This window comes from Melozone crissalis, unplaced genomic scaffold (genome assembly GCF_028551555.1).
Source record: "Melozone crissalis strain CALT ecotype California unplaced genomic scaffold, PUWL_Pcris_2 ptg000013l_1, whole genome shotgun sequence".
In the NCBI taxonomy this organism is placed as follows: Eukaryota; Metazoa; Chordata; class Aves; order Passeriformes; family Passerellidae; genus Melozone; species Melozone crissalis.
In genome coordinates this window covers 14,478,687-14,502,952 of record NW_026535791.1, presented here as the reverse complement: position 1 = coordinate 14,502,952, position 24,266 = coordinate 14,478,687, and the positions used below count along the sequence as shown (strand labels likewise).

General features: G+C 42.3%; 1 protein-coding gene across 1 annotated transcript; it reads right to left on the bottom strand.

Annotated features, from left to right (window-relative positions):
* Nucleotides 1-4,491: 4,491 nt before the first annotated feature.
* Nucleotides 4,492-24,211, bottom strand: NUFIP1 (nuclear FMR1 interacting protein 1). Its single transcript, XM_054272064.1, is given in 13 exon segments — nucleotides 4,492-5,447; nucleotides 8,010-8,242; nucleotides 9,138-9,266; nucleotides 10,598-10,860; nucleotides 14,462-14,554; nucleotides 20,981-21,057; nucleotides 21,390-21,452; nucleotides 22,068-22,172; nucleotides 23,262-23,350; nucleotides 23,608-24,079; nucleotides 24,082-24,128; nucleotides 24,131-24,191; nucleotides 24,194-24,211. Coding segments are annotated over 13 exon segments (1,989 nt in total). The 3' UTR covers nucleotides 4,492-5,108.
* Between the last annotated feature and the right edge of the window lie 55 nt (nucleotides 24,212-24,266).

The following is a 24,266-nucleotide window of genomic DNA, read 5'->3' as shown; positions in this document are numbered from 1 at the left end:
CTCCTATGACCACTTGGAGGTTTTGACATGTCAGATACTCCTCAGCACACAAAGTTTTATTTTACTGAGCTGGTGTTTCTGTCATACAAGAGCCCATGCTCATACATAGGCTATACAGCTTCCTTTATGTATACAAAAAGGATGGAAAATTTATGCCTTGCCAAGAAAGCTGCCTTGCCAAACAAGAGCCACCCCCTGAAGGGTATATTTAGAAATCAGAAGACAATTTAGGAAGAGAGTCACACAACATAAGCCAGAAGAGTAATGAAGAGTAGGGAGAGTGGGAGTTTCTTTCAGGTATTGAGCACTCCCAGACTACACCAGTGAATACCCAGACCAACACGACTCTTTTTCACCTCACCAAGTAACAGCAAAACCCAACACTTACACAGCATTTTTCATTCATCCATCTCAAATTGCACTGCAGGGAAAGTTAAAGTGTTGGATTTAGCATCCCTCTCTGCAAAATGATGCACAGAGCTGAAGTTCAAGGTTGCACAAGGACAAAGACTAGGGACAAATGTAGGCCATGGATTTGTGTCAGCTGTCGCAGGTGCTGAGCTTGGAGCTTCTCTTCCATATTTGATGCAGTCCATCAGCCTTGTGCAGGCAGGGCAGCCCGTGGGATCTGTCTGCTCTGTCGTTTCATTAGGGACAGTGCCTTCACAGCAGATGCTTTGCACCAACAAGCAAATCTGAGCAGCACATCCACTTCAGCCTGCAGAGTCCCAGCACAGCTGAGGCTGGTGAGCACCTCTGCAGGTCATCCTCCAACTCTCACCCACACAACCTGCTCAGGGCTGCATCCCATCAGGGTTTGAATATCCCCAAGGATGGACATGCCACAACATATCTGGGCAATCCATGCCAGTGTTTGACACCTCTCACAGTAAAAACATTACTTCAGATATTTAAAAGAAATTTCCTGCATTTCCTTCCATCAGGGGTGCTTTTGTCAAGTCTTGTCCATGGGCACTAGAGAGGAAATCCTGGTTACATCTTTACTTCCCCCATCAGGTGCTATCCACATGGATAAAAGCCCCATGAACCTTCTCTTCTCCAGGCTCTCTCAGCTTCTCCCCATAAGGAAGATGCTCCAATCCCTTCATCACCTTTGTGGCCCTGCATTGGACTTGCAGTATGTTCATGTCTCTCCTGGGCAGCCCAGCACTGGACCCAGCACTCCAGATGGACATCACCAGTGCTGAACAGAGAGAAAGGATCACTTCTTCCAACCTGCTGGTGACTCATCACAACCCCTTCAGCCTGGCACTTCAGCAAGTGCTCAATCTACCTCATTATCCACCTACCCAACACATACCTTACCAATAAGGATTTTATAGGACACAGCATCTAAAGCCTTGTCAAATCTACAATGAGCAATATCCAATGCCCTCTCCTCAGCCAATCAAGCAAGGAATCTCTCTGTAGAAGACTAGCCATGTGATAAAGCATTTCTCCTTCATAAAACACTGCTGGCTAAATCCAACCACCTTCTTGTATTTCAGATATTAGGAAGAAATTCTTTACTGTGAGGGTGGTGTGCATTAGAATAGTTTGCACAGAAGAGCTGTGGATGCCCCATCCCTGGAAGTGTTCAGGGGCCAGGTTGGATGGGGCTCTGAGCAATGTGGTCTACTGGAAGGTGTTCTTGCCCATGGCAGAGGGCTGGAACCAGATGATCTTTAAGGCTTCTTCCAAACCAAACCATTTTATTACTGTCTTTACTATGTCTGGAGATAGTTTCTAGGCTCATATGTTTCACCTTCAGTGGGGTCAATATGAAGCTGATGAGCCTGTAGGGCCTGAGATCCTCCTGAACTGACACTTGTTCTCTTTCCAGCCCTCATGAACTTTCTCCAATAGTCTTGTGCTTTCACAGATAGAACAACGCAGTATGCTGGATAGACAGCTTGGGGAATGCAGCATTCCAGTGCAGATTTCTACCTTTGACAAAACAACGAGCCCAAAGAGCCTGTATTTATTTCTCAACATTTTTCAAACACCAAAGATCTGCTAGGACTGCTTGACTGTCATTCTGAATAATGACTGCACCACATGACTTGGATTAGCAGTCACAGGAACAAGGGGAAACACGAGGGACACCCGGTTGTGACACAGAGGACCGGAGTGTTGGCAGCAGGGACAGCACCTCCCCTTGGTGCAGGGCTAATCAAACCACCCCCTCTCCTGAGCTTTCAGTGCAAGGACTGCAACATCAACGTGTAAAATCAGTGCAAAAGCCCTCACTGATCAAGGAGTCACAGGTAAGAAATGCACACACCACTTGTTTCCCTTACTCTCCCGGGAGCAGCTGTGTTGTAGCACAAAGGATTTTGCTCAGAGGCAAGCCTCAATTGCCTAAGCTGCAGCTCCACAAATGAGTAGTCCTCATTTTTTTCTTCCCTCTCTCCACTCTTCTAGCTCAGTAGGTGAGATGGGTTTAAAACAAACAAAAACCAGCAAAGCCCAAGGGAACTGAATTTAAACTAGACGCCTACAACTACAATTTCAGTAGCTAAGTTATAAAAGAAGAAAGATAAAAAATAAAATTTCAGAAGTGTGAAGGTTGTCACTGGAATATTTTTATCTAAAATGAGTCACAAAGACTGAGCAGTAGGATTCTTTTTTTCTTAATAACACTGCAAAAAAAACCAAAAAAACTTTAAGAAACTACCACCCCAAATCAAGACAATGAAAAAGCAAAAAGCTACACAAAGCACTGGCTCCAGCAGCATGCCGGAAACAACAGGCTCTTCTTACAGACACAGAGAGGTATTTTATTCAAGTGAACAAAACCCACCTCTGCTAACCCAGAGCAGATAAAACTGCAGGGACCAGAAAAGCCTGCAGGCATTTGAGAGTACCAGAGGTCATCGTGGCAGCTTCCCTATACAAAGGCTGAATCCAAAGTACTAAGAAAGCACAATCTTGATAAGCAGGAAGGGGTCTGTGAAGTGTGAACATGGTCTGGAAGAGCACAAAAACAGAAGTGGGGGAAGAGGAAAGGACAGAGACCTCCTACCATTGACCAAGACTGCAATTCAGGGTTTGACATCACTGCAGTGTCTGTCTCCAAATAGCTGCTATATGAGTTGGCAGAAATGGCTTGTTATGAGAAAAATGGCAGTTCTTCATGTATGCAACAAGTCCTTGGTTAAAACTTCTGGTTTATCCCCCTATAAAGAAACCTACTTCTCTCTATCTATTTGAAACAGACTAAAAAAAAATTCTGACAAAGGTTTTGGTTTTGTGTGAAAGTTTAATATTCTTAAGTCATAGTGACAACAGTATAAAGAATTCTTGGTAAAGGTTTTGTATTTTTAAACACAAGGTCAAAGAGTACAGTCAAAGAAAGCTCTGCCATCACCTTGATAGGACACAGGATTGTTTAAAGTGCAATTTAATAGCAAATTTAAGACATCCATTTCTCTTCCTGCAGCTGTTACTTATGCTTTCAACAGCACTGGTACTACTCCACTGTGAAACCAGGTTCTGCTCGAGTGCCAGATCTCCGTGGCTGAGTGTTCTTGGTTGGTATTTTCATTGCAGTAAAACTGTAAGAGCCAGAGGCAAGTCAGTGAGATTGAGATGGCTCGTGAGATCATCATGGGAAGAATGAATCATCTGCCTTGGAAATATAAATGTTTATGATCACTGCTTCTATTCTGCACATATATCCTTGAGACACACAACTTTTACAAGGGTGTTGGTATTTATATAATTCCATAAATTTAGACAGTGCATTACAAACACAATATGCAGTTGTAGTTATAAATAGCGGAGCAGCAGGATAGAATTTTCAACTAGCTCTTGTTTCCTACACTCCACAAATGAGATGTGTGGCACAAGTTAAGGAACTAAAGGAAAGAAAATATAGCTATTAGGCAATAAAAATACCCCATGTGAGTCTCCCTATTTCAGGTGGTGAAATGGAAGGCTAGACTTCTACCAAAGAAAAAGAAAATAAGCCAGTCCCTGAGAGTTAATGGCAATATTTAACCATGACTAAAAGACAAAGAGCAGGTTCTGAAGTGGAGGTTTTGAGAACAGATTATTTTTGTGGTGTGTTTTCCATGTCAATGTGACAAACTAACACCTGCCCCTAATAAGAAGCATTCTGACAAACAAATGCACAATATAACCAAAAGACTAAATTTGTTTCTAAACCTTGGCTGATGCTTCTTTTTCAGTGCACACAACACTATGGACATATGCACAAACCCATGAAGAAAACCAATCTCTGGGCGCTGTAGGAGCATTGTAACAATGTATCAAGGCATTCTTCCAGAAGGCCACCAATAAATTCCCAATGTATATGCAAAATGTAACCAGTAACTCTTGGTAAGCTTTCTAACCTTTGACAATGATATTGAGGGTTTGCTTCAGGAGTTAATTTGTCAGGCAATAACTGTAACAGAAGTTAAAGCTCAATACTGGGTACCTGAGCTCAACCAACAACCCAGCACTGATGCAAGCAGTTACAGTTTATCTTTTTTTTTTTTTCAATAAATAAAACCTTCACCCTCATTTCCATTTCTCTGCTCAATTAACAACTTAATTCAGGGAGGAAGAGGCTCCTGGTGGAAGCAGTACCTTTTGAGACAGGTCAGTTATATCTTCCATATTTTACACTGGCTATATTATATTTATATTGGATATATCTTGTAAAACCTGAAGTGAAACAATGTGTGCACTGCATTGCCATTTTGAAACTACACTGAAATACTTCTGGACGCTCAAAATACTCCACACACACAGGACCATGACTTCACATGAAGAAAATCCATCCTACTTGGCTCTGGGGATGGACTCACACACATTTCATAAGAAGGTAAGAGACTCAGAACTCTGAAGCTCTAGAGCAGGGATCTGCATCTACTCTAGGGAAGGTCATACTCTGTGCCACTGCTGCCTTTGTGCCATGTGGATATGGAACTACTCAACATGTTTTCCAAGGAAATGGCCACCTAGGGCAGAACAGATTAGGAAAGTGGTTTTAACAGCTCTCAGTATGTACTTTAACGATTTTTTGTTACACTGATGTCTTTCAAAAAGCATCAGTTGAGTAGAAAATGTGAGCCTTTACTGTCCAAAAGAGACATCCTCTACGGTGCTCCTTCACACTGAATTGATGGGGTTTCCCACGTGTCCTCATCTGCCAACTGAGCCACCTGTGAAGTCAGATCCACAGGTTCCTTCTCACCCTGGGCTATTAATAATGCATCTTCTTGTCCTCCTTCTAACTGAAGGTCAGAGCTACAAGAACAACTAGATTCATCAGGTTTTTCCATAGAAGGCTCTGCTGCAGGTGTAGGGGACTGTTCAGTTTCTGCTTCAGCATGTGGTTCTGTTTTAAGATGAAGTCCAAACATGTTATTTCTGATGAGGTATCGAACACACTGCAAAATCACATTCCTCTCGTGCCGGATGTCCTGGGCCAGTAACTGGAAATTAAAAAAAAAGAGAAGATGATGCACATTTCCCTCTATTGCTCTGTAGCTGATACAAGCATAGCAATATCAGCGATTTCCAACATCTTTCAAGTTAAACAGTTGGGTCCCTCACACAGGTCCTGGACACATGGGGCTGGAGACTGCTATACCAGAGAATGATGTTCTCAAATCACAGACTGTGATACCAGGCCATGCATTCCAGTACCAGGTCTATTATCACTTTTCACACTTTCTAAGTTATACCGTATCTGCAATTTCATATCCCATGCATTTTTAATTTAAACCCCTTATGAGTAAAAGATAAATACAAGGAAAGGGCATCTTTCATCAGATACCAGACCATAGATTTAAACAGCAGTAACTGGTCTGGGCTATAATACATACACCAACCTAATTCTAGTAGCTTAATCAATGTGCTAGAGGCCTTCCTCATTGACTTCAACCTCATTAATGTTCACTTTGGTAGTAGGAAAAAGAAACCTATCAGCCAGAGAGCCAAATGAACCTTTTTCAATGTGAGTGTCAGCAGAACTAGTAGTATGAACAAACAAAATCTGAGCCAAGAGGCTAAATTTGTAACTACCTGATCAGTTGCAGTAGAGCTGTATTACACACTGCAGGAGATTTGGCTAAGCTTGGCTAGTAATGTCGCCAAGAAGCATTTTTTGTTGTTACAAGTTTAAACAGTGGTTTAACCAGCCACTTTTAAGCCTGAGTATTTTTACTTAGCAAGTAAAAATACTTAGATAGGAGATGTACTTCAGGGCAAACAAGGGACAGAGTGATGTTCTCTTTGTTTGACTGGGAGAAACTGGTGAATTCCCAAATGGCCAAATTAGGGCCCAGCAGGGCAGCAGAAATTACCCTATCAAAGACTGTATCTTTGTAGTTGATTTTTTAATGCAGGGATGGGTATCAGTGGAGTGACAGTACACAAGCTTTTGATTTTGTCAGCACAGAGAATGACTAAATACACATTAGTGTTTGCATGTCCATAATAAACATGTTTTTGTAGTGCCCAAGCTCACTGCCAAATGACTGCTAAGAGATACCTGCAGCTATTCTCCTACCTCACTTTTGGTTTTTTTTTAAAGCATCATTGATACAACAACCTTTTTTTAGCATTCTAAAGCACTTTTTGGATCCGTTTTGCAAAATTTCAACCTCACTCCCTCTCAAGGTTTTTGCACACTAACCATTTTTAATGACAGTGGAAGCCTACCTGCAAACCTCAGGCCCTCCTCTGTGATTCACAGCCACAGTACACATTCTTTAAAAACAACTCTGAGCAATTTGAAAAGGTAAAAAAACTCACTAAAATGCAATTTTAGTGGAAATGGACTACACTGGCAAGCTTCAACTCAGGTTTCCTATGTACTGCCAGCTTCTCTCAGTATGTGGGACTTCATCTGACTTCCTTCCAGAGTCGTCACTGCTTTGATCACCAAAAACTTTGAAGAGCAAGTGAGAAAGGCAACTTCATGCTTAGGGAGCTACACAAGGGACAAACACTTCCTTGTCAGTCTCTAGGAACGTTAATTCTTGGGAGCAATGGTACTCTGTGCTAAAAAGACTACCAAAGGATTTCTCCCACATCAGCAGCTTGGGTTGTACCTTATCAGGTATCTCTTGCTGAAACATCCTGTGCTATTTCAGAGCTCTGATGTCAGTGACACCCTGCTTTCTCCTGTCTTTTGCCCACTGCAAGTTCTCCCTTGATGGAGGAGCTTTATGCCATTTATAGAATCACAAGAGTAGTACTGCTTTTGAGTAATAAATACAATAAAAAGCTCCAAGGTTTTGTCAGAGCTTTCTAAAGAAAGACACCAAGCTTTGTGGCCAAATGGGTTGCTCTGCACTGCTACTGGGAATACCTTGGACTCACCCCAACAAATCTCCTTCTATCCTTCTGAGACACCAACCTGCTGCTCTTCAGGGTGCTGTCCCTTCCTTAGATTGATCAAAACATGCCCAGAGAAGAAACCCTGCTACAAACAGGTTGCAGCTAAACACCACTCTGTATTTTAAGCCACCAACACACTTCCCAACTAGATTTCTTTGCATGTGCAAGAAGTACTGTATGGTCTTCTAGCAGAGGAAGGTGGCTGAACAGCAAAGCTGGAAGCAAAAAGATCAGATCATGGCTGCTGGGATTACATACAACCCAAACCTACTGGATACTGCCACAGGGGAGGGGAGGGGAGGGGAGGGGAGGGGAAGGGAGGGGAAGGGAAGGGAAGGGAAGGGAAGGGAAGGGAAGGGAAGGGAAGGGAAGGGAAGGGGAACAAAGGCTTTGTTCCTTGTGCAGCTCATTTCAGACACGTGATTCATTGTCATCTCTTGCTTACCAAAGTGAGTTGTTACCTGAATGCATGCCAGGGTATTTCTATTTGTCTATTAAAGCATCTTCACCTCCTCCAAATGAAACGCTCCCTTTACTATTCTTAAGCCAGACCCTGTGCTAACAGACTGCTCTAACTTCCCGCAGGGAAGAGGAGAAACATTCCCAAACAGTTCTACTCTTGCACAGGAGGCATTATCTTAGCCTCTTACCATTTCCAGCAGAGTTGGACGGCGCTTGGGAAGGCGAGGTAATGTTTTCCTGCCCCGCTTATCAGGCCCTCTGGGGGGACGTGCGTTTGAATTCGAGCTCCTTAATGCCGTGCCTGCGCACTCTGGGCGCCTCTGATTTGGTTTCCGACTCTGAGGAGCAGGAGTAGTTTGAGGCGTATTTCTGAGCACAGCCTGGTTTCTCTCAGCTTTTGTTGCAGTCTTGACAGGGATTTCTTAAAGAAAAAGAACACACTTTCATCTCAAACTTAAAAGCCTCTTCAACACGCTCATATCCCCATGCACTGGCAGTTCGTTAGTACTATTCTTGCTCACACAACCTGATGCGAAGATATTCAAGGTTTACTTGGAGGAAGGAAGGGTTTTGTTTGGTTTGGGTTTTCTTTCTAAATACAAAGAATAATCTCTAAATATTCACAGAAAGGAAAACAAGGTATTTCGATTCTACAGCACAAAAAGAAAAATAAAAGGAATAACACCTGATTGAGATTTTCAAACCTCTGCCTTCTTATCACTTAAGAAGTACCGTGCTTCACATTATAGCTTGCTGCAAATTTGGCTGCCGAGAAAATCATGACATAGTTAGGGCAGAGGATGCCCAAGTTCAATCACTGTCTGCTAGATGCTCTCTAACTTTGGGTAGGACACCCAGAGCAAGTAGGGCTTAGTAAATATTCGCAAAAACAAGCAGCAGCAGCAATCCCTCACCATCCACTGATGCATACAGTCAGAGAAGCACAAAATACAAGTAACAGAGAGTTCAAGTCCTATTGCAACAGCCAGCAGCCTTCTATGGAAAAAGCCCTTATGGATGTGGAAATTAGTTCATGGAGTGACAATAACAGCTTTTTCCTGGCACTATTCAAACAAGATTTGAAGCAAGACTGGAAACAGGTTCCTTATTTTCCCCCAACTAGGGGAGAAAAGACTTGGGAAATTTGACAACACACAACTTAATCAAAGACATTTTATGCCTCCTCTCTCGACCCAGGATGTGCTACTGAGAAAAGGACAGCAAAAAAAGCCACAGTCCTGCTTGCAGCCCCCGTCACTGCAGCGTGACACAGGGCAGAAGGGGAGAGGAGAAGGGCAGAAGTCGTTTCCACACACCTTCGGGCTCACTGTCGGATGCGCTGCCATAGTTGACCGACAGCGAGCTAAGGGCAGAGGTGACCTGCCTGGGGACAACTGTTGTTCCCAGCCTTCCATCCTCCTCAGCTGCCTCATCCTTGTCAGATTCTGCAGGGAAAGAAAAGGCAAGAAGGATTTTTCCCAACAATCCTGCCAACAGCCAGCCTTGCTGCCAAATCCCCATCTCAGCACCACACACACCTGGGCAGCAGAAACGTGAGCTTTCTGCTTCCTCCTCTGCATACCAAATAGAATTATAAGTCTTGTTATTGAGTGTAGGTAAAGAGAGAGAGAGGATTTCATAATACGTTTTGAAGTCTTGCTGGATTTAGTTCTGAGATGGAGGAGAAGGATTTAGAAGCCAATCAGGGGAAATTAAAAAAAAAAAAGAAAGGAGAATCAAAAAGATGCACCTATTCAGTAAAATCATAGATTTGGGCTGTATAATTTTTTTTAAATTCTACTTAGTTATATTGTGTTTGTTATTATTTGTTCTGGCTATCCTTCTCAATTGTATAAAAAGTTGCAACTAGCTTTAATATTGTTTAATTAAGGGTGACCACATTCCTTTTCTACCTACTGTAAGAGAGGTCACTAGCTGTACTTTGGCATAATTAGACCTTTTATCATTAAGTAAAACACAAATGCTGCAGGGAAATATAGAGATATTTAAGCATACTTAAGTTTCCCAACACGCAAAGATTAATGGAGTAAACAAATTGCATAGGGATGCTGAGTTCTTGTTCTCACTAATTGAAGATTATGTTTTCAAGAGGAAAAACTCAGCATCAGACGTCTTTCCAGGGAATCTATTCTACCCTTGTTGCTAAAAATAGCCAGAGTATAAGTCAGCTTACATGCCATATTCTAGGAGTACTGCTGACTATATTATAAATAGTTAGATCTGAAGAATTTGTATTGCTGCCAGCATGAGGAAACAAGACGTGCTCACAAAAAAAAACCCAACAAAAAACCAAACCCAAAAAACTAAGCAGGAATACTTCAAAGTACACACACATATGGAGAATATCAAGAGTAATAATACAGCAAAGAACAGAATTAAAAGTAAAATACTGACATTTTAAGTAATTCACTTAACTCATACAAGGAAATCCATTTGTTTTCACTTTCTAAATACTGTTGCTTTCAAAACCACAAAGGGATATTTAACAGTCTTTAAAAATAATTTGGCTGTTCAAGTATTTCATCTTCTTCTGGTTTTATAAGTATTTTCTTATCTCTTTTATGTTAATTTAGCAACCTATGTTGGTGCTGCGTGGCCTTTAGACTACTGTACAATATTTACATCCGAACATGCAACGCTGCACAAAACTTCATGTCAGACTTCCAAAATGGTGACTAGCAAGCACAAAGTCTCAGCATCTAAACTTAAAACAATCATTTAAAATAAAACTTCTCCAAGTTCCCCTTCATCTTACCGACATCACCATTTGCCAGAAGACCAAGAGGGTCCACGTCTTTCTCATATGCTTGGCCTGCCAAAGCATTTTGTTTTTCACGTTCCTTTTCACATGTGCTGTTTTCTGGTCCATTGGCTTCATTTTGAGTTTTAGGTCCATGACAATCGCCACCATTTTTCCTAAATTTCTTCCAGAATGGACGCCATTGTCTTCTCCTGTGTCTTCGTTGATGCCCAAGAGCTTCTCCATTTTCTGGAGGTTTCCACATCCCCTTCATTTTGCTGGAGAATAGAAACAGAAAGCTCATACAGATGATAAGCTACGAGAATAAAAACAACTGATGTAACCAGATAGCTCAGGCCCTTGTTTAAGGTTCAGCAACACAGAATGATGCCAGGACTTACACCAGCTCAGCTAACACGAGGTGACAGACCATAAAATCAGTCACACCTCATCTCAGGCAGGGCAATGGGACAAAGCAGGAACTGAATGAACAGTTTGAATCTCATGCCTTCTAGTTTTTAGTTTTCAACAAGGCCAAGGGTACATGGGCTAAGAAAGCTCCTCGATAACCGGCAGTGTGAGGACAGGGCGTTCTCATTTCAGATAACAAAGTCAACAAATCTTCACTTAAACATTAAAGCCATTCAAAACAGAGGCAACATGAAGTTATAAGGAAAGCATCTACTATAAACATTCTTTCACTGCTGAAGTCTCTTTTTTCCAGTTACAGCTCTGAGAAGCATCTTGCTGCACCAAATCCATTCAGCCATCTGACACCATCAGCTGCAATGACTACCTACTCCCGCCTCCAACCAACATGCCATTCATCTTTCCCATTCCAAGGAAAAGGAATAAAAGAAATGTCCATCAGAATAATGCATTTTTTAGGACCTGAAACAAAAGAACAAGTCCTGAAATACAGGAAGAGCACAGCATGCTGGTTCCACTTATCTTTCACAGCTCCATTATCTTCCAGGTTTGTCCTATAAACACATGTTATAGGAAGACACCTGGAAAGCTTAAACTCTGGTTGAATTCTATAGATATAAGAATCAATGTGACCAAGAGAGAAAAGCAAATATAGAAGGGACAGCTGAAGCTTTCTGAAAATATTTATTTCCAAGCAACAGAAACTTAATTCAGGAAAACAGGACTGTAACTAATCATCAGTACATTACAACAGCAAAAATTACACAAGATCTCCTGTCCTTAATGAGCCCCATGGTTTGTTCTGATCAGTCCTCCCTGCCTCAGCCTCACCTCCAGCACAGCTGAGGTCCTATTATCCCTCATGTGGGATGCTGTGTTCATGTCTGGCATTGCTAAAATCTTGCAGCAAGGTTAATATTTTGTGACAAAGGACTTCTTTTGTTTGTCTTCATTCTGAGGTCTAAACAAGTCATTTAGTAACCCATTCTTCTTGAGTTACAAGAATCAGTGTATAACTACACTTTATTCACCTCTCCCACCTGTGCAATCTTTCTAGGTCTCCATCACACAGCCCTTTCAAGCCACCCACTACTTTGTTCAGAAATGTTCCTGTTACCAGCATTCCTCTCTTCCATGCTTTTCTGGCTTTATCAAGTCCTCCTTTAGAGGAGAACAAGGCCAGTCATAGCACACAAAATTACTTTATATCACAGCAAAACATATTTAATTTCATTCTCCAGTCACTTCACGACAGTGTCTAACACTGATTGCTCATCCCTGATGGCATCACCCACCACAGTGTTCCTGTGGTACAAGTGGCAAGCCACTGCCTTCCTGTGCATCAGTCCCTCACCCACAAAAGGCTAATATTATCTCCTATGATTCAACTCCAACAAGAGAGAAAACTGCATTTCTGAATTTGTCCAGCCATACTCTAAATTCAGCATGTTGTACAACCTAGAAGATATTGAGCAAATACGGGGTTAATTAAAGCTGTTGTCCTTGGCCAAGGGTTAAAACCAACCATCTAAATTCTCTGGGGCCTCAAACACCCAGAAAGAAACCTCAAGGTCAAAAACATGTCCCAGCAAACACCAGCCTGATATCTGCCTTCTGCCATTCCCCTGTGGAAGACATCCTGCCCTTCACTCTCCATGCAGAGGGCATGGAGAGCTGTGCACTATTACTCAGGTGTTGTGAGACACCAGACAGGCTTCCAAAGTGGTCCTTCTGCATCTCTGATCTCACACAGGGATGCTGAGACTTAGGAGTTGCAAAGCACTTCAGACAACCACAAATGAAAAGCACCATGGAAGTGTTAAGCATCTAATCCTTTCTAAATCTTCCTTAGCCATTTGCTTTAATAGTACAGCTTGCAGGGAACAAGCTGTATTCTACTTTTTCCTCACACATCAGTAAATTTGCCAGATAAGCACCAATTGCAGAATCTTTACTGATGATATACAAAGCAGAAATGACAGATTATGGACAGCTCACCAAGGGTAGAGTGCTAAGGGGAGGGAGAAAAGAAAAAGAAGAGATTTCTAGAATGAACTAGAATAAAAAGTTGTTACATAGAAGTGACGAACCTGCAATTTTGAGGGCTTTTTTTCCCCAAACACTTTTCTAGATACAAACCCCCTAACAAATGTAACAGCATGGAATTGCTGATGGACATTTAAGGCTACTTGATGCATCTGACTCACAGCTACAAAAGTTAGCAAATAAAACCACAGTTTGTTACTGTGACAAAGAAATGTCATAATATATATGTTATATATACAATATATATGTTTGCAGCCTGAGTTTCAATGTCCAGGTTTGGTTCCTTGGGTGTAAAGCACTCCTGCAACTTTATATCCTTTAAAGGAAGTTTTACTTCTTCAGTCTTCTATAAACCTTTCCTTTCAGGCATGAAAGGCAACTGGTTAAGTGGGGGCAGGCAAGTGGATCTTCTGAAGAACATGCTGCAACAAGGTAATTTGCACTGTCCACATTTAATAAATTACACTAACTTCGTATTCTGCACTAACTCAACTATTTTTCCATGGTGCAAGTTAGCAAGTTTTGGTTTGTTTGCTGTCATCCCCTACACAAAAAGCTAGTCAAACCCCATCTGCACTTCCATGTGGCAGAAAATGGCATTTAGCAAGAGTCCCTTAGGACTGAGTCTACTCCTGCCTTCCAGCTCAGTCATTCCAGTTTAATCAAATGATATTTTAGGAGTGTGGCTCGTTTTAACAACTTTTTTTAAAAACCAATCTTCCCACAGGTCCTAAAGCAGAGCTAATGAAGTTAGCTGGTTCCACCTAACAATGAAATTGAGAGAGAAGAACAAAACCATGCTGGAAAATAATTCATAAGGCAGTGAACAGATAAAAATCCAAGACGAGTAAGCACTAGCTCAGAACAATGGTAGCAGATAGATTTAACTTTATTTTCATATGGTTTTTGTTATAACTTAGGTAGTGCTCCTTCTTTTTACTGCCCTCCATCATCTTTATCTTCTTCCCCTCTTCACTTGACTACTGATTTATCATCAGAAAGGAGAGAGAGTAAGAACAAAATCTCTGCTGGCCTTTTTCAGATAATAAAAAATTAAATCATGTGGAATCATTCTGTTGCATGACTTTTTCCCCCATTACTACTTCTTCAGAGACCAAAGTTATGCTATGTAATGAATGGCCACTAGAAAGTGGCATTCTCAAACAAGCCAGAGTACCAGATTTTTCATGTACTTATTGTTTTGTTTAACTGAAGTGTGCTTTGGAGCACTATGAAGTAAACAAAAGAATATGACATCAGCAGTTTGCCAAATGGCCTGTCCTCTCTTAAAGGGCAGCCAGATTCTGCATACAGTGGAAGCAGCAAGTGCTGGGAGACCACAGTAAGAAAGCATACATTTGATTCAGTGGGAAGAAAGCAACAAGCTTCCTTCAAAACACTTACCCAAACTGCTGGGTAGTCAGCACTTCTCCCCTTTCCTCCTTCTGTGTCTGCATTTCCTTCTTCCTTTCAATGTTTGCCAAAGTAGGAAAATTTCTAGAAGGAAAAAAAAAATAGTTTCACTGGCTCTTAAAGGATTCACTGTAGTTTCTCAATTCCCCCTTTACCAAATCTGCTTTCTCTATAAATATCACAGATTTTTAAATTTTTCAATGAAGTTCAACAGACTGTTTCTTTCTTAAAAAAGCATTAGTGAGGAAAAGAAACCTGAGTGCATTTAGGCTTACATATCCAGATGCAATGAACAAAACAAAACAAAAATTAAAAATATCCCATTAGCATTCTTAGATCTACCAAACTACCAAGCAAGGTACAGACAAATAGTCTGGTGATAGTCATGGACCCTCTCTTTGCCCCAACATATTACAGCACGATTTAGTCCTCCTACATTATTACTATGGAGCTTCAATTGGATTATTTGAATGACATGCCTTTAGCAAACTAACTGCTGAGTTCTTCTAAACTTAAAAAAAACCAAACCACTATATGAACAGCTTCTGGGTGCACAAGATTCCTTTAATGTGACAAGGAAAAGCACACAAGTTCCTTCTTGAGCAATATTTAGCATTGTGCTCGCACATTGACCTCAACTTCACCAGAATTACTGCCCCTTTTTAATTCCAGGTTCAAGAAAAATTGCTAGATCATGCAGATGAAAAGAAATCTACTGTTATACCATCTCCCAACCCATCCCATCTCTTCCATTCCCCACCTCCCTTAATATCCTTCCCTCCAGACAAATGTCTCACTGGTTGTAACACACAGAGCCTGGGCAGCAGGCTTTTTACCATCAAAGCCCAAAAATGGCTGCAACTACTTCCTCTGCAAACATTAGTTAGCTAAATGCCAGGGCTTTGAGATAAAAGTGGTAAATGAGAAACACATGCACATGGTCCCCCAGCTTCTGTATAGAAACACAAAGAATAAATATTTGATGTCTATTAAAATGGAGTAAAGAGAAACACAGAACAGCTTCTCACTAAAAATAGCTATCAAAAAGACATGGATCTTTCTTTAAATATTTAATCTTATCACATGCATTTCCCCCATACTACAGCATGAATGCTAAGTGTCACATCGATTCAAGACAGCGTCAACCACGTACCAAGGGAAAAAGAGAAGCTTTTTCTACAAGACAAACCTAAACACACTACAGAACTAGTCCTCTTCAAGAGGATTTGAACATGAGCTGTCAACATGTATTTTCTTTGGATTTCTCCCAGAAATCTGCCATACAGCTCAAGTGAGCACAGGGATGTGATGTTTTACCTCTGCTCCTCCCTGTTAGTTAGATTTGTTCATCCATGTTACAACACTCCCAGCACACAGCAAATGTGCAATGAACTCTTTAATCTCAAAAGCTTTGCATTGACAAAGACCCCTGTGCACCACAGTTTTAGGAGAAGGTGCTTTCCTTCAAACACAAAGGCTCCCAGGAGGACAGCAAGCCATAAAACAAGTAGTTATGCTCAAAACATCCCCAAGCTTACAGCAGAGATTGCAGGGGGGGAGTGTGTTTTAAATATAAGGGAAGACCCTAAATACTAGAGCAAAGGAGTCTTCAAATGCTCCAGCACTTATGCTGATTAAGGACATATTCAGACATGCTCTCTCAACACGATTTGAGACGTGACTGCCTCCCACTTTCATTCCTGTGAGTTACCACTCCCTCCACGAGCCACCGTAATGGACTGCACCAAGGCTTTCAGTTCCATGTAACTGCCAAGGCTGACAGATTTCTCCTCAACCAGCCTTCCAGCTGACACAGGCAGTAACTGACAGCTGGCGAGAGCTCAAGTCACAAGTCCCAGTATGCCTGCAGAAGCACATCTGAAGGCATGTGTAGTGGCTGTGTTTATCTTTTCCATCTCTTCTCAAATGTTAAATGGCATTTTACTCACTGCCTTTACCTCACGCCTTTACTGACTGAGTCCCTCCACATAAAAGGCCATATGCTTAAATCCCAAGAACTGACTTGGGTTTGCACCCTTCTAAGATGGCAAGCCCTCCACCTCTCCTAAGAAAATGATGTTCCTAAAATGTTACCTACAAACACCACTGAAGTAGAAGCACCCCAGCACTTATACCTTGCAAACAACTTGTCAGAGCTTGAATACAAATAGCTTCATCCATCCCCACAGGGCTTTACAAACCTAAGGAACTTATTGTAAAAGGGAGGGTTAAACCAGGATGTGGTGGTCTGGCACAGCAGACTTCATGAAGCCAGTACAGCCTGAGAAGGCAGCCCTCTTTCATAGCAGCTGCAGTTCCCAACAGTACACACTTCCACAATCCAAAACCTTTCAAAATAAATTCATAGCATCAGAAAACTGATTTTCAGGTTAAGATGAGTATATTAAATATATCCCAACTAAGTGAGACATGCAGGTAAAGGATACCCTAAAGCTTCTAGAGACAGGGAACAGTGACACTGAGCCTAATCAATAACACATGTGTCTTAGGGAATGGATTTTTTTTGATAAATGAACACACTGGCCAGAGCCATGCATTTTTTTATAGGCCAGCATGCTTTATCTTGCTCTCATAAACATTGGAGTAAAGCAGTTCTTAGCAAGCAGTGAAGAAACAGTGAAAGAACAGTGAAAGAGCTTTGCCAACATCTAACAGAAAAGAGACCTGTTTCTGTAGCAGTTTATACAACGAATTCCTGAGTCAAGGGCTACACAAGTTCATCATTTTATTAGGAACAGCACGGTGAGCAAAATGCCTCAAAAATTTCTTGAGCTGTTCTTAATTGCATATGCACAGCCAACAGCAAAGGAGACATGGATAGCCCAAAGGGAATAAAAATGACCCAACAGAGCTGATAAAATCTTGGCTTAACTTTCCCACATCTAATTTAACCATATGTTAGCTGAGGCAGTTTCATTGATGATCTATTCCAGCAGATCAGAGTAAACTTTATTGCATCTATGTTTACCTTGATCTGTTGACACATCCCTTCTACTTTGCTTTGTCTCCTCTACTTTTACCAAGTTACAAGAAATTATTTTCCATATTAGATACTTCACTACTATGAACACAACACCAGGGTGCATTCCAAACTACTTTAGGATTATCATTATGCAACTAGAAAACCACAAATTAATTAGAAGTGGTGTGATTAACAGTACTGAACTTCAAGCACAAAGCACATGCTCAGCCTGTGAGATGTACTGCAAGGAAATACAACAGACAATTCCTATCTGAACAAACCAATGCCAAGAAAATAAAGAAAGTGGGGCAGAAAGGGGAGAATTTACAAGCAACACAGAAGCTCAAGAAAATCCCTCAATGTTATATTAGGAGCTAAGCAAAAGTAAATTCAATGATTCGCTTTAACACTAAAACAGCCTTGCCACATTCTTGCTAATAACCATTGCTCAAGAAATGTTGGTGAGAAACAGATGGGCTGGCAGGACCCAGATCTCACTTGTGGAGTAGGGAAGACAGCAATACCTCATTCTGACACATTAAGGAAATGCATTGCAGATAATTCTCTTTAAGCTCATGTTAAAGAAAAAATATGCTGAAGGCAGCACATTTCTCAACACTTGGAAGGGACAGGACAAATCAAAACAAGAAAAGTTGATGTCAGACTTCACAACCATCTGTCTGCAAAACACAGGGAAATCCTGAGATCCCATGGAACTTCATCTCTATTGCTCTTTACTTAATTAGATTTCTTGGCTCAGCAGGTTCAACAGGAAAACAGCATTCCAATCCAGCATGCTTCATCCAGAGATGGTCCTTACCAGCTCTCCTCCTGCTCCTTCCTCTATGAGAGTAAGGCTACACTTTAAACACAAGCTCTTTCTTGAAGATTTTAAGCAGGATACACAATTGAGCAACACAGCAGCTAATTAAGAAGAAAAATCTCAACTCTGCAAGTAATTATTTATAACGGCTGAAAGAACAAGCAAGACAGGATGCAGCATGGAAACACACATATTAAATCATGGCAACCTAATTAGGAACAAACTATTAATGACCTAAAAAGATTCATTCTTAGCTCTGATTGGAGCTTGTAGAATGAAAAAGGTTTTTTCCTGTCACTGTAAACCAAAACTGCTTAATAGCTCAGACTCCCTCTGGTGTCCCTCTTTTCTGTACAATGCAGTGTTTACTGTGAGTCAACAACAGACCTTCAGTACTAAAGTGATGCTTTGCTGGTGACCCAATTAATGCTGCACAAAAGTTCCAGCTGGCTTTCTCTCTCTGCCTGCCTCCCATGCCCCCCCCCCCCCCCTTTTTTTTTAATAAAAGAAAGAAGGATGCTCATAGAGCTTCCTCGCTGTACTAAGAGTAACAAAAGCCACCCAGGTAGTCATTCTACACCCATCCATCATGGGCTGAATACGATGCCCCAGAAGGCTTGAAGTACCAAGATAATGCACTACTCCATCTAGTGGCCTTGGCTCAGACAGTCCTAATCCCATTCTGCCTTTTCTGGTTGGTGCCTGTGACCACACGACTTTATGTCCCCTGATGTTACTGTGCTGCAGTGAGCAAAGGCTTTCAGCAATGCTGTATTGCACCAAATCACAGTCACCTTTAAAACCAACATCAGATCCTTCAGAAGCTCAGCAAAACCATCCCAGGCAGAGCATCACCCTTACAATTAAGTGTAAATAAAGGCTGCTGTGATTTGCAGCACCCACTCCTCACACAAACAATATCCATAATTTTACATTCAATTTTCACCTCCCTAATGCTCTAGTAGAGCACATACTGACATATACACCTTAAACATCATTTCAACACTTAAACCTCAGCCTCAGCTGCTGGACAGGAACTCTCCTGAACACTTCCCAAGACAGAGAAGTGTATGAAAAGTTGGAAAAGAGTAGCAAAGCCTCCCTCAGAGACTGCATACGAGTATGGATCTTCTTCCTTAGAGTTACATTAGAAAATTAGGTCACCAAAAACAACCACAACAGCAATATGTAGACTGAAAGCAAATAAAAACCAAGCCCTCAAGCATCTTTTGAATAAAAGGAAACCTTGGAAGGAGAACTAATATAGCACCAAAACTTGCCTAATCTAACACCAAACTTATATTTGCAGAGATCACAACCAATTTCTGTCTGGTTAATGATGGCATTTTCAAAAAGGGAGAAAATAATCTCTTGTTTCTCAATCAAAAAAGCTTTTCTTTTGTTTTTTTAAGAACCTATGGATTATTTTCATTTGTAAAAAATGAACAGCAGGTGCAACAGTTGACTGCTGTGATGTGCTGCTGACGTAGTGGTAAGATTTCCTTTTGCCTTTGAGAAATTTGCAGAAAAAGCTGAAACCATGTCCAAAGAAAAATTAAAGCCTCCAAAAATGAAATTACATGGGGAGAAATTTTGCTTCTCCATATAGGGGGAAAAAAATGGATGGAAGGCAGTTAAAAAATTCTGCAATAAATTCCATTATTTTTTATTTTTCAACAAAAACAGTGCAAAATTGTATTAAGGGAAGTGAAGTTCAAAGCCAGAACACATTAACATTGTCTTTTGACATGGATGCAGGGTGGATACATCAGTAGGATTCCATCAGACCACTGGGTTTTATTTTCACTAAAAAAACCCCATGTGACTAGTACACTGCCCTAGCTCATCACCACTGATCTCAAAATTAAATTTATATCACTTCCTATTCTGCATACAGGACTCTTGCTCGTGGAAACAAAACTCATGCACTGATCACTTGCAAGACTGTATTCTAAATTATCAATAGAAGTGAGGAAAGCCTGCAGCATCTTTCTCCTGTTGGGAAAGTGTGGATTTTAATCCATTGAATTTTGAAGGAAAAAAAACAAATCTGGGAGATAAACACTTCAATTCTGGTCAAGATAAAAGCTACACCCTGTTATATCACAGGATAAGAAAAAGTGAGAAATACTGCTTATAGGAGAATTTTACCTTGCACCCTGCATACAATGTAAGTTAGACTACCCGAGAACAGTATCATTCAGTTTTCGTTCTCTTTCATTAGAAAAACATCAAGCAATACAGAAAGCCCTTAAAAATTAGGAAAACTGCCTGGTGTGGTCAACTGGGACAACTTAGCTGAGGAAGTGTGCACACAGTATTACAGTTGTAGTCAGTAGTTCCAGATTTTTAAGCCATTAAAAACCACCACACAAACACTTCTGACCTAAAATGTGATCCGTGGTGAGGCTAAAAGGAATGAGACATTCACCTAACCCGGGATACCACATCAAGCATCTGGGAAAGCTGCTTCCTTCTCAGCTGATACCTTGCCTTCTATTATAATCTCTTAAATTATTATAATCTCTGCAGCTCACACTGTCCTGGTTCATGCATCCTGACATAGATCACTGCTGCAGGAATTTTCCAGGGTCAATGTAACAGCAGAAACAGCAAGTTATGTGCTGCTCCTGCCCTTCAGCTGTCATCTCATGCTCACATAGGGAAAATACAATAAAACAATTCCATAGGCCAGAAGTCTTACCTTTTTCTTTCTTCTCTCCATCTAGCAATCTCTTCTGGACTATCTAATTTTATTCTTTTAGCACCAGGGGCATGTGCCTAAGGAAAAAGTATTTTACAGGTGCTTAAAAGGGGAAGGAAAAAACCCACAAATTAAAAAAGAAAACATCATTATGTCAGGCATAGTGGTATCACACTGTTTTCACCTCCAAAACTGGTGTGAGCATACACAGAGATGATAAAATGAATCCATTGAGAAAACCCCAAAGTATTTAACAAATTTTCATCCACAATATTGTTTTGAAACAGATACTCCTCAGAGATGATACATTTTCTTTCCAAATGAATGAAGGGAAACCACTGAAGAATGAGAAAAGGGGCTATGGTAAAGATGGCACAGACTCCTATTTTGGGCCCAGAGGGTTACCTACATTCTTCCAGTGTATCTGAACGATCTTCTCATGGGCACTGAAAGTGCAACCTTCTTCTGAGCACTGCAAGATAAGAGGGTGAACTTAAAACCCACCAATTTACACAAATTATAAACAAGCTTCTGAGCACACTTCAAATAAACTCAGTGCCAGTTGCATGTACAGTTTGTTGCACAGGCTGTGTAAGTTCCCCTGTTTGCTAACAAAGGTGATTGTAAAAACAGCAAGCAGGGATAATGTACTTTTAAATTTCGTCTGGTTTTAGAATAACCGGTGTAGGCAATGTATCTGATAACTGAAGAGAAAGTGAAGCTTACCTAATTTAAAAATTTGCAAGACTCTTCAATTTCAAATTTTGGTACTTGCAAATTTTGATACTTTCCAATAAAGGAAATTTTTTAAATGTTTCCACACAAAAACTGCACATGCTATAGTGGTGCCAATGAATTAATTCCTATGACTTAGTAATACTTCACAAGAAAAACAGTTTAAAAGGCTTCAGTAATAAAACAATACAGCTGAAGCCTCTCCAACACACAGCATTCATACCCCACTAATACTTGACAAAGCTCTGGAATCTTATTCCTATGTCTGCTGTTCAAAGAGTGACTACAGCTGTTTGTCAGGCACAAAGGAAAAAAAATCAAAGTGTGAATAAAAGAAGCCAAACTCATTAACCTGCTTATGCTGTGAAATGTGTTCATCATACTTCTCCTGGTTTTTATAGCCACGGTCACAGGTATCACAGTAATGAGAGAAAACTGGCTCTTTTTTCTTTTTGGTCTGAAAAAAAAAAAGAAGAAATCTCAGGATTGCAGTTACAAGATATTCCTGTGTTTAGCTGGTCATGAAACACGAAACACTATTATTATTTTTGTTAATAAAGCAGTTATATGTTTCAAAGGTTTCAAAGACAAGCTAACATAATACAGAAGTTAAGTTCCCATTACTTATCTTCTAAACAAAGCACCCTGCACTCAGCTCTTCCCGCTACCACGTTTCAATCAATTATTGCTTCTGCAAACACACCAGCTGGCTGGCAGAGATTTGCAGAGGGCTCTGAGATTTAGGCTAAAGCCGCATGTTCTTCTCTACCAAGACAGACCATGACTGTTCTCCCACGAAGGCACAAGTTCAGAGGGCAGCACAGACCCTGCCTTCTCCTGCTACACACATCAGTGCCATCTGGCTGGCTGCTCTTGACCTTGTAACAGAGCACTACTTGAGGCAGTTGAGCATCACCACAGCAATGTGACATAAACCTGTGTAACAATTTGGTTGACATGTATCTTTCAAGAGTTACAGACTGTCACATGTTTGCTCTCTTCTAAGGGCAAGTAGGTCAGACAGGAGAATGGGATCTCTATAGTGCCTTGGGACAAGTCCCATCAGACTGACACCGTCACAAAATAGTTTGGGTGGGAAGGAACCTTCCAAGATCATCTGGTTCCAACCCCCCACCATGGGCAGGGACAGTCTATGACGAGATCAGATCAGGCTGCTCAAAGCCCCATTCAATCTGGCCTTCAACACTTCCAGAGACAGGCCAGTCACAGCTCCTCTGGGCAATGTGTGCCAGTATCTCATCCCCTTCACAGTAAAAGTCTTCCTTATGTCGAATCTAAATCTACTCTGCTTCGGTTTAAAACCATTACTCCTTGCTGTATCACTACAGGCTGTACTATGAAGTCCTTCTCCTAAGCTCCTTTAAGTGCTGAAAGGATGATGCAGGGTTCTACCTAAAGCCTTCTCTTCTCCAGGATGAACAACCCCATCTCCCTCAGCCTTCACCTCCACCCCCTAATCATTTTCATGGCCTTTCCCTGGCCAACACGTACATGTCCCTCTTGCGCTGGGGACCCCACTCCGTACCTTTGGCTTGTTATTTTCTTCTGGGCAATGTTTACTAAACGCAGGCCCTTGCTTGCCCTGCCGTTTCTGGGAGAAATTACCATTTCCACCTTCAGAACAGAGCAAAAAAAAAAAAGATGAGCCATTCACAGATACACCTGGTAAAACACCTCCCGCTCCGCCTACCTCAGTGGGCAACAGGGGAGGATTTAGGGAAGAGATAAGAGAGGGCTGCATGACCAACGTGCTTGGAGGAGAGTCCTCCAGCCCCAAGGGTGCAGGACAGCCCCGGGGCCCCTGGCTGCCGATGGGATGGGATGGAATGGAGCCCACGGGCCCAAGGGACGGCTCCTGCCCTGCCCCTCACCAGCGTGCGGGCCCCGCGCTCCGTAGGCCGGCGGGAACCAGGCGCCCGGCGAGCTGAAGCCATGAGGGGGAAGGAAGCTCTCGGGCTGCGGGTAGCTCTGAGCCGGCGGGTAGCCCTCGGCGGGCTGCGGGTAGCCCTCGGGCTGCGAGAAGTTCTGGGCAGGCTGGGAGTAGCTCTCGGCGGGAGGGATGCTCTGGGCGGGATCCGAGTAGCTCTCGGCGGGTTGCGAGTAGGACTCGGCGGGCTGGGAGTAGCTCTTGGGCTGCGAGTAGGTGTCGGCGGACGCGTAGGGGCTGTCGGGCGGCGGGTAGCGGCCCGGCGGCGGGTAGGGAACGGGGGCCGCCCAGAAGCTCGCGTCCCAGGAGGGCGGCGGGCAGAAGAAGGGTGGGGGGATGCCCGGCGGAGGCAGCCCCGGCGGGGGCGGTGGGTACCAGGCGAAGGGGTTCATGTCAGGCCCGGAGAGGCCGTCCGGCTGTGCAGACCCCGCTGCGCGCTGCTCCCGCACCACCACGTGGGGCCCTCCGGCGGCGGCCGCCGAACGCGTCACGTCCGGGCTGAGGAAGGCGAACCCTCCCTCCCTCCTTCCCGGCGGGCGCGGCGTCATCCAGGAGCGCCGCAGGGGCGGGAGCCGGGGAGGGGAGCGGGACGGGGAGGGCGGC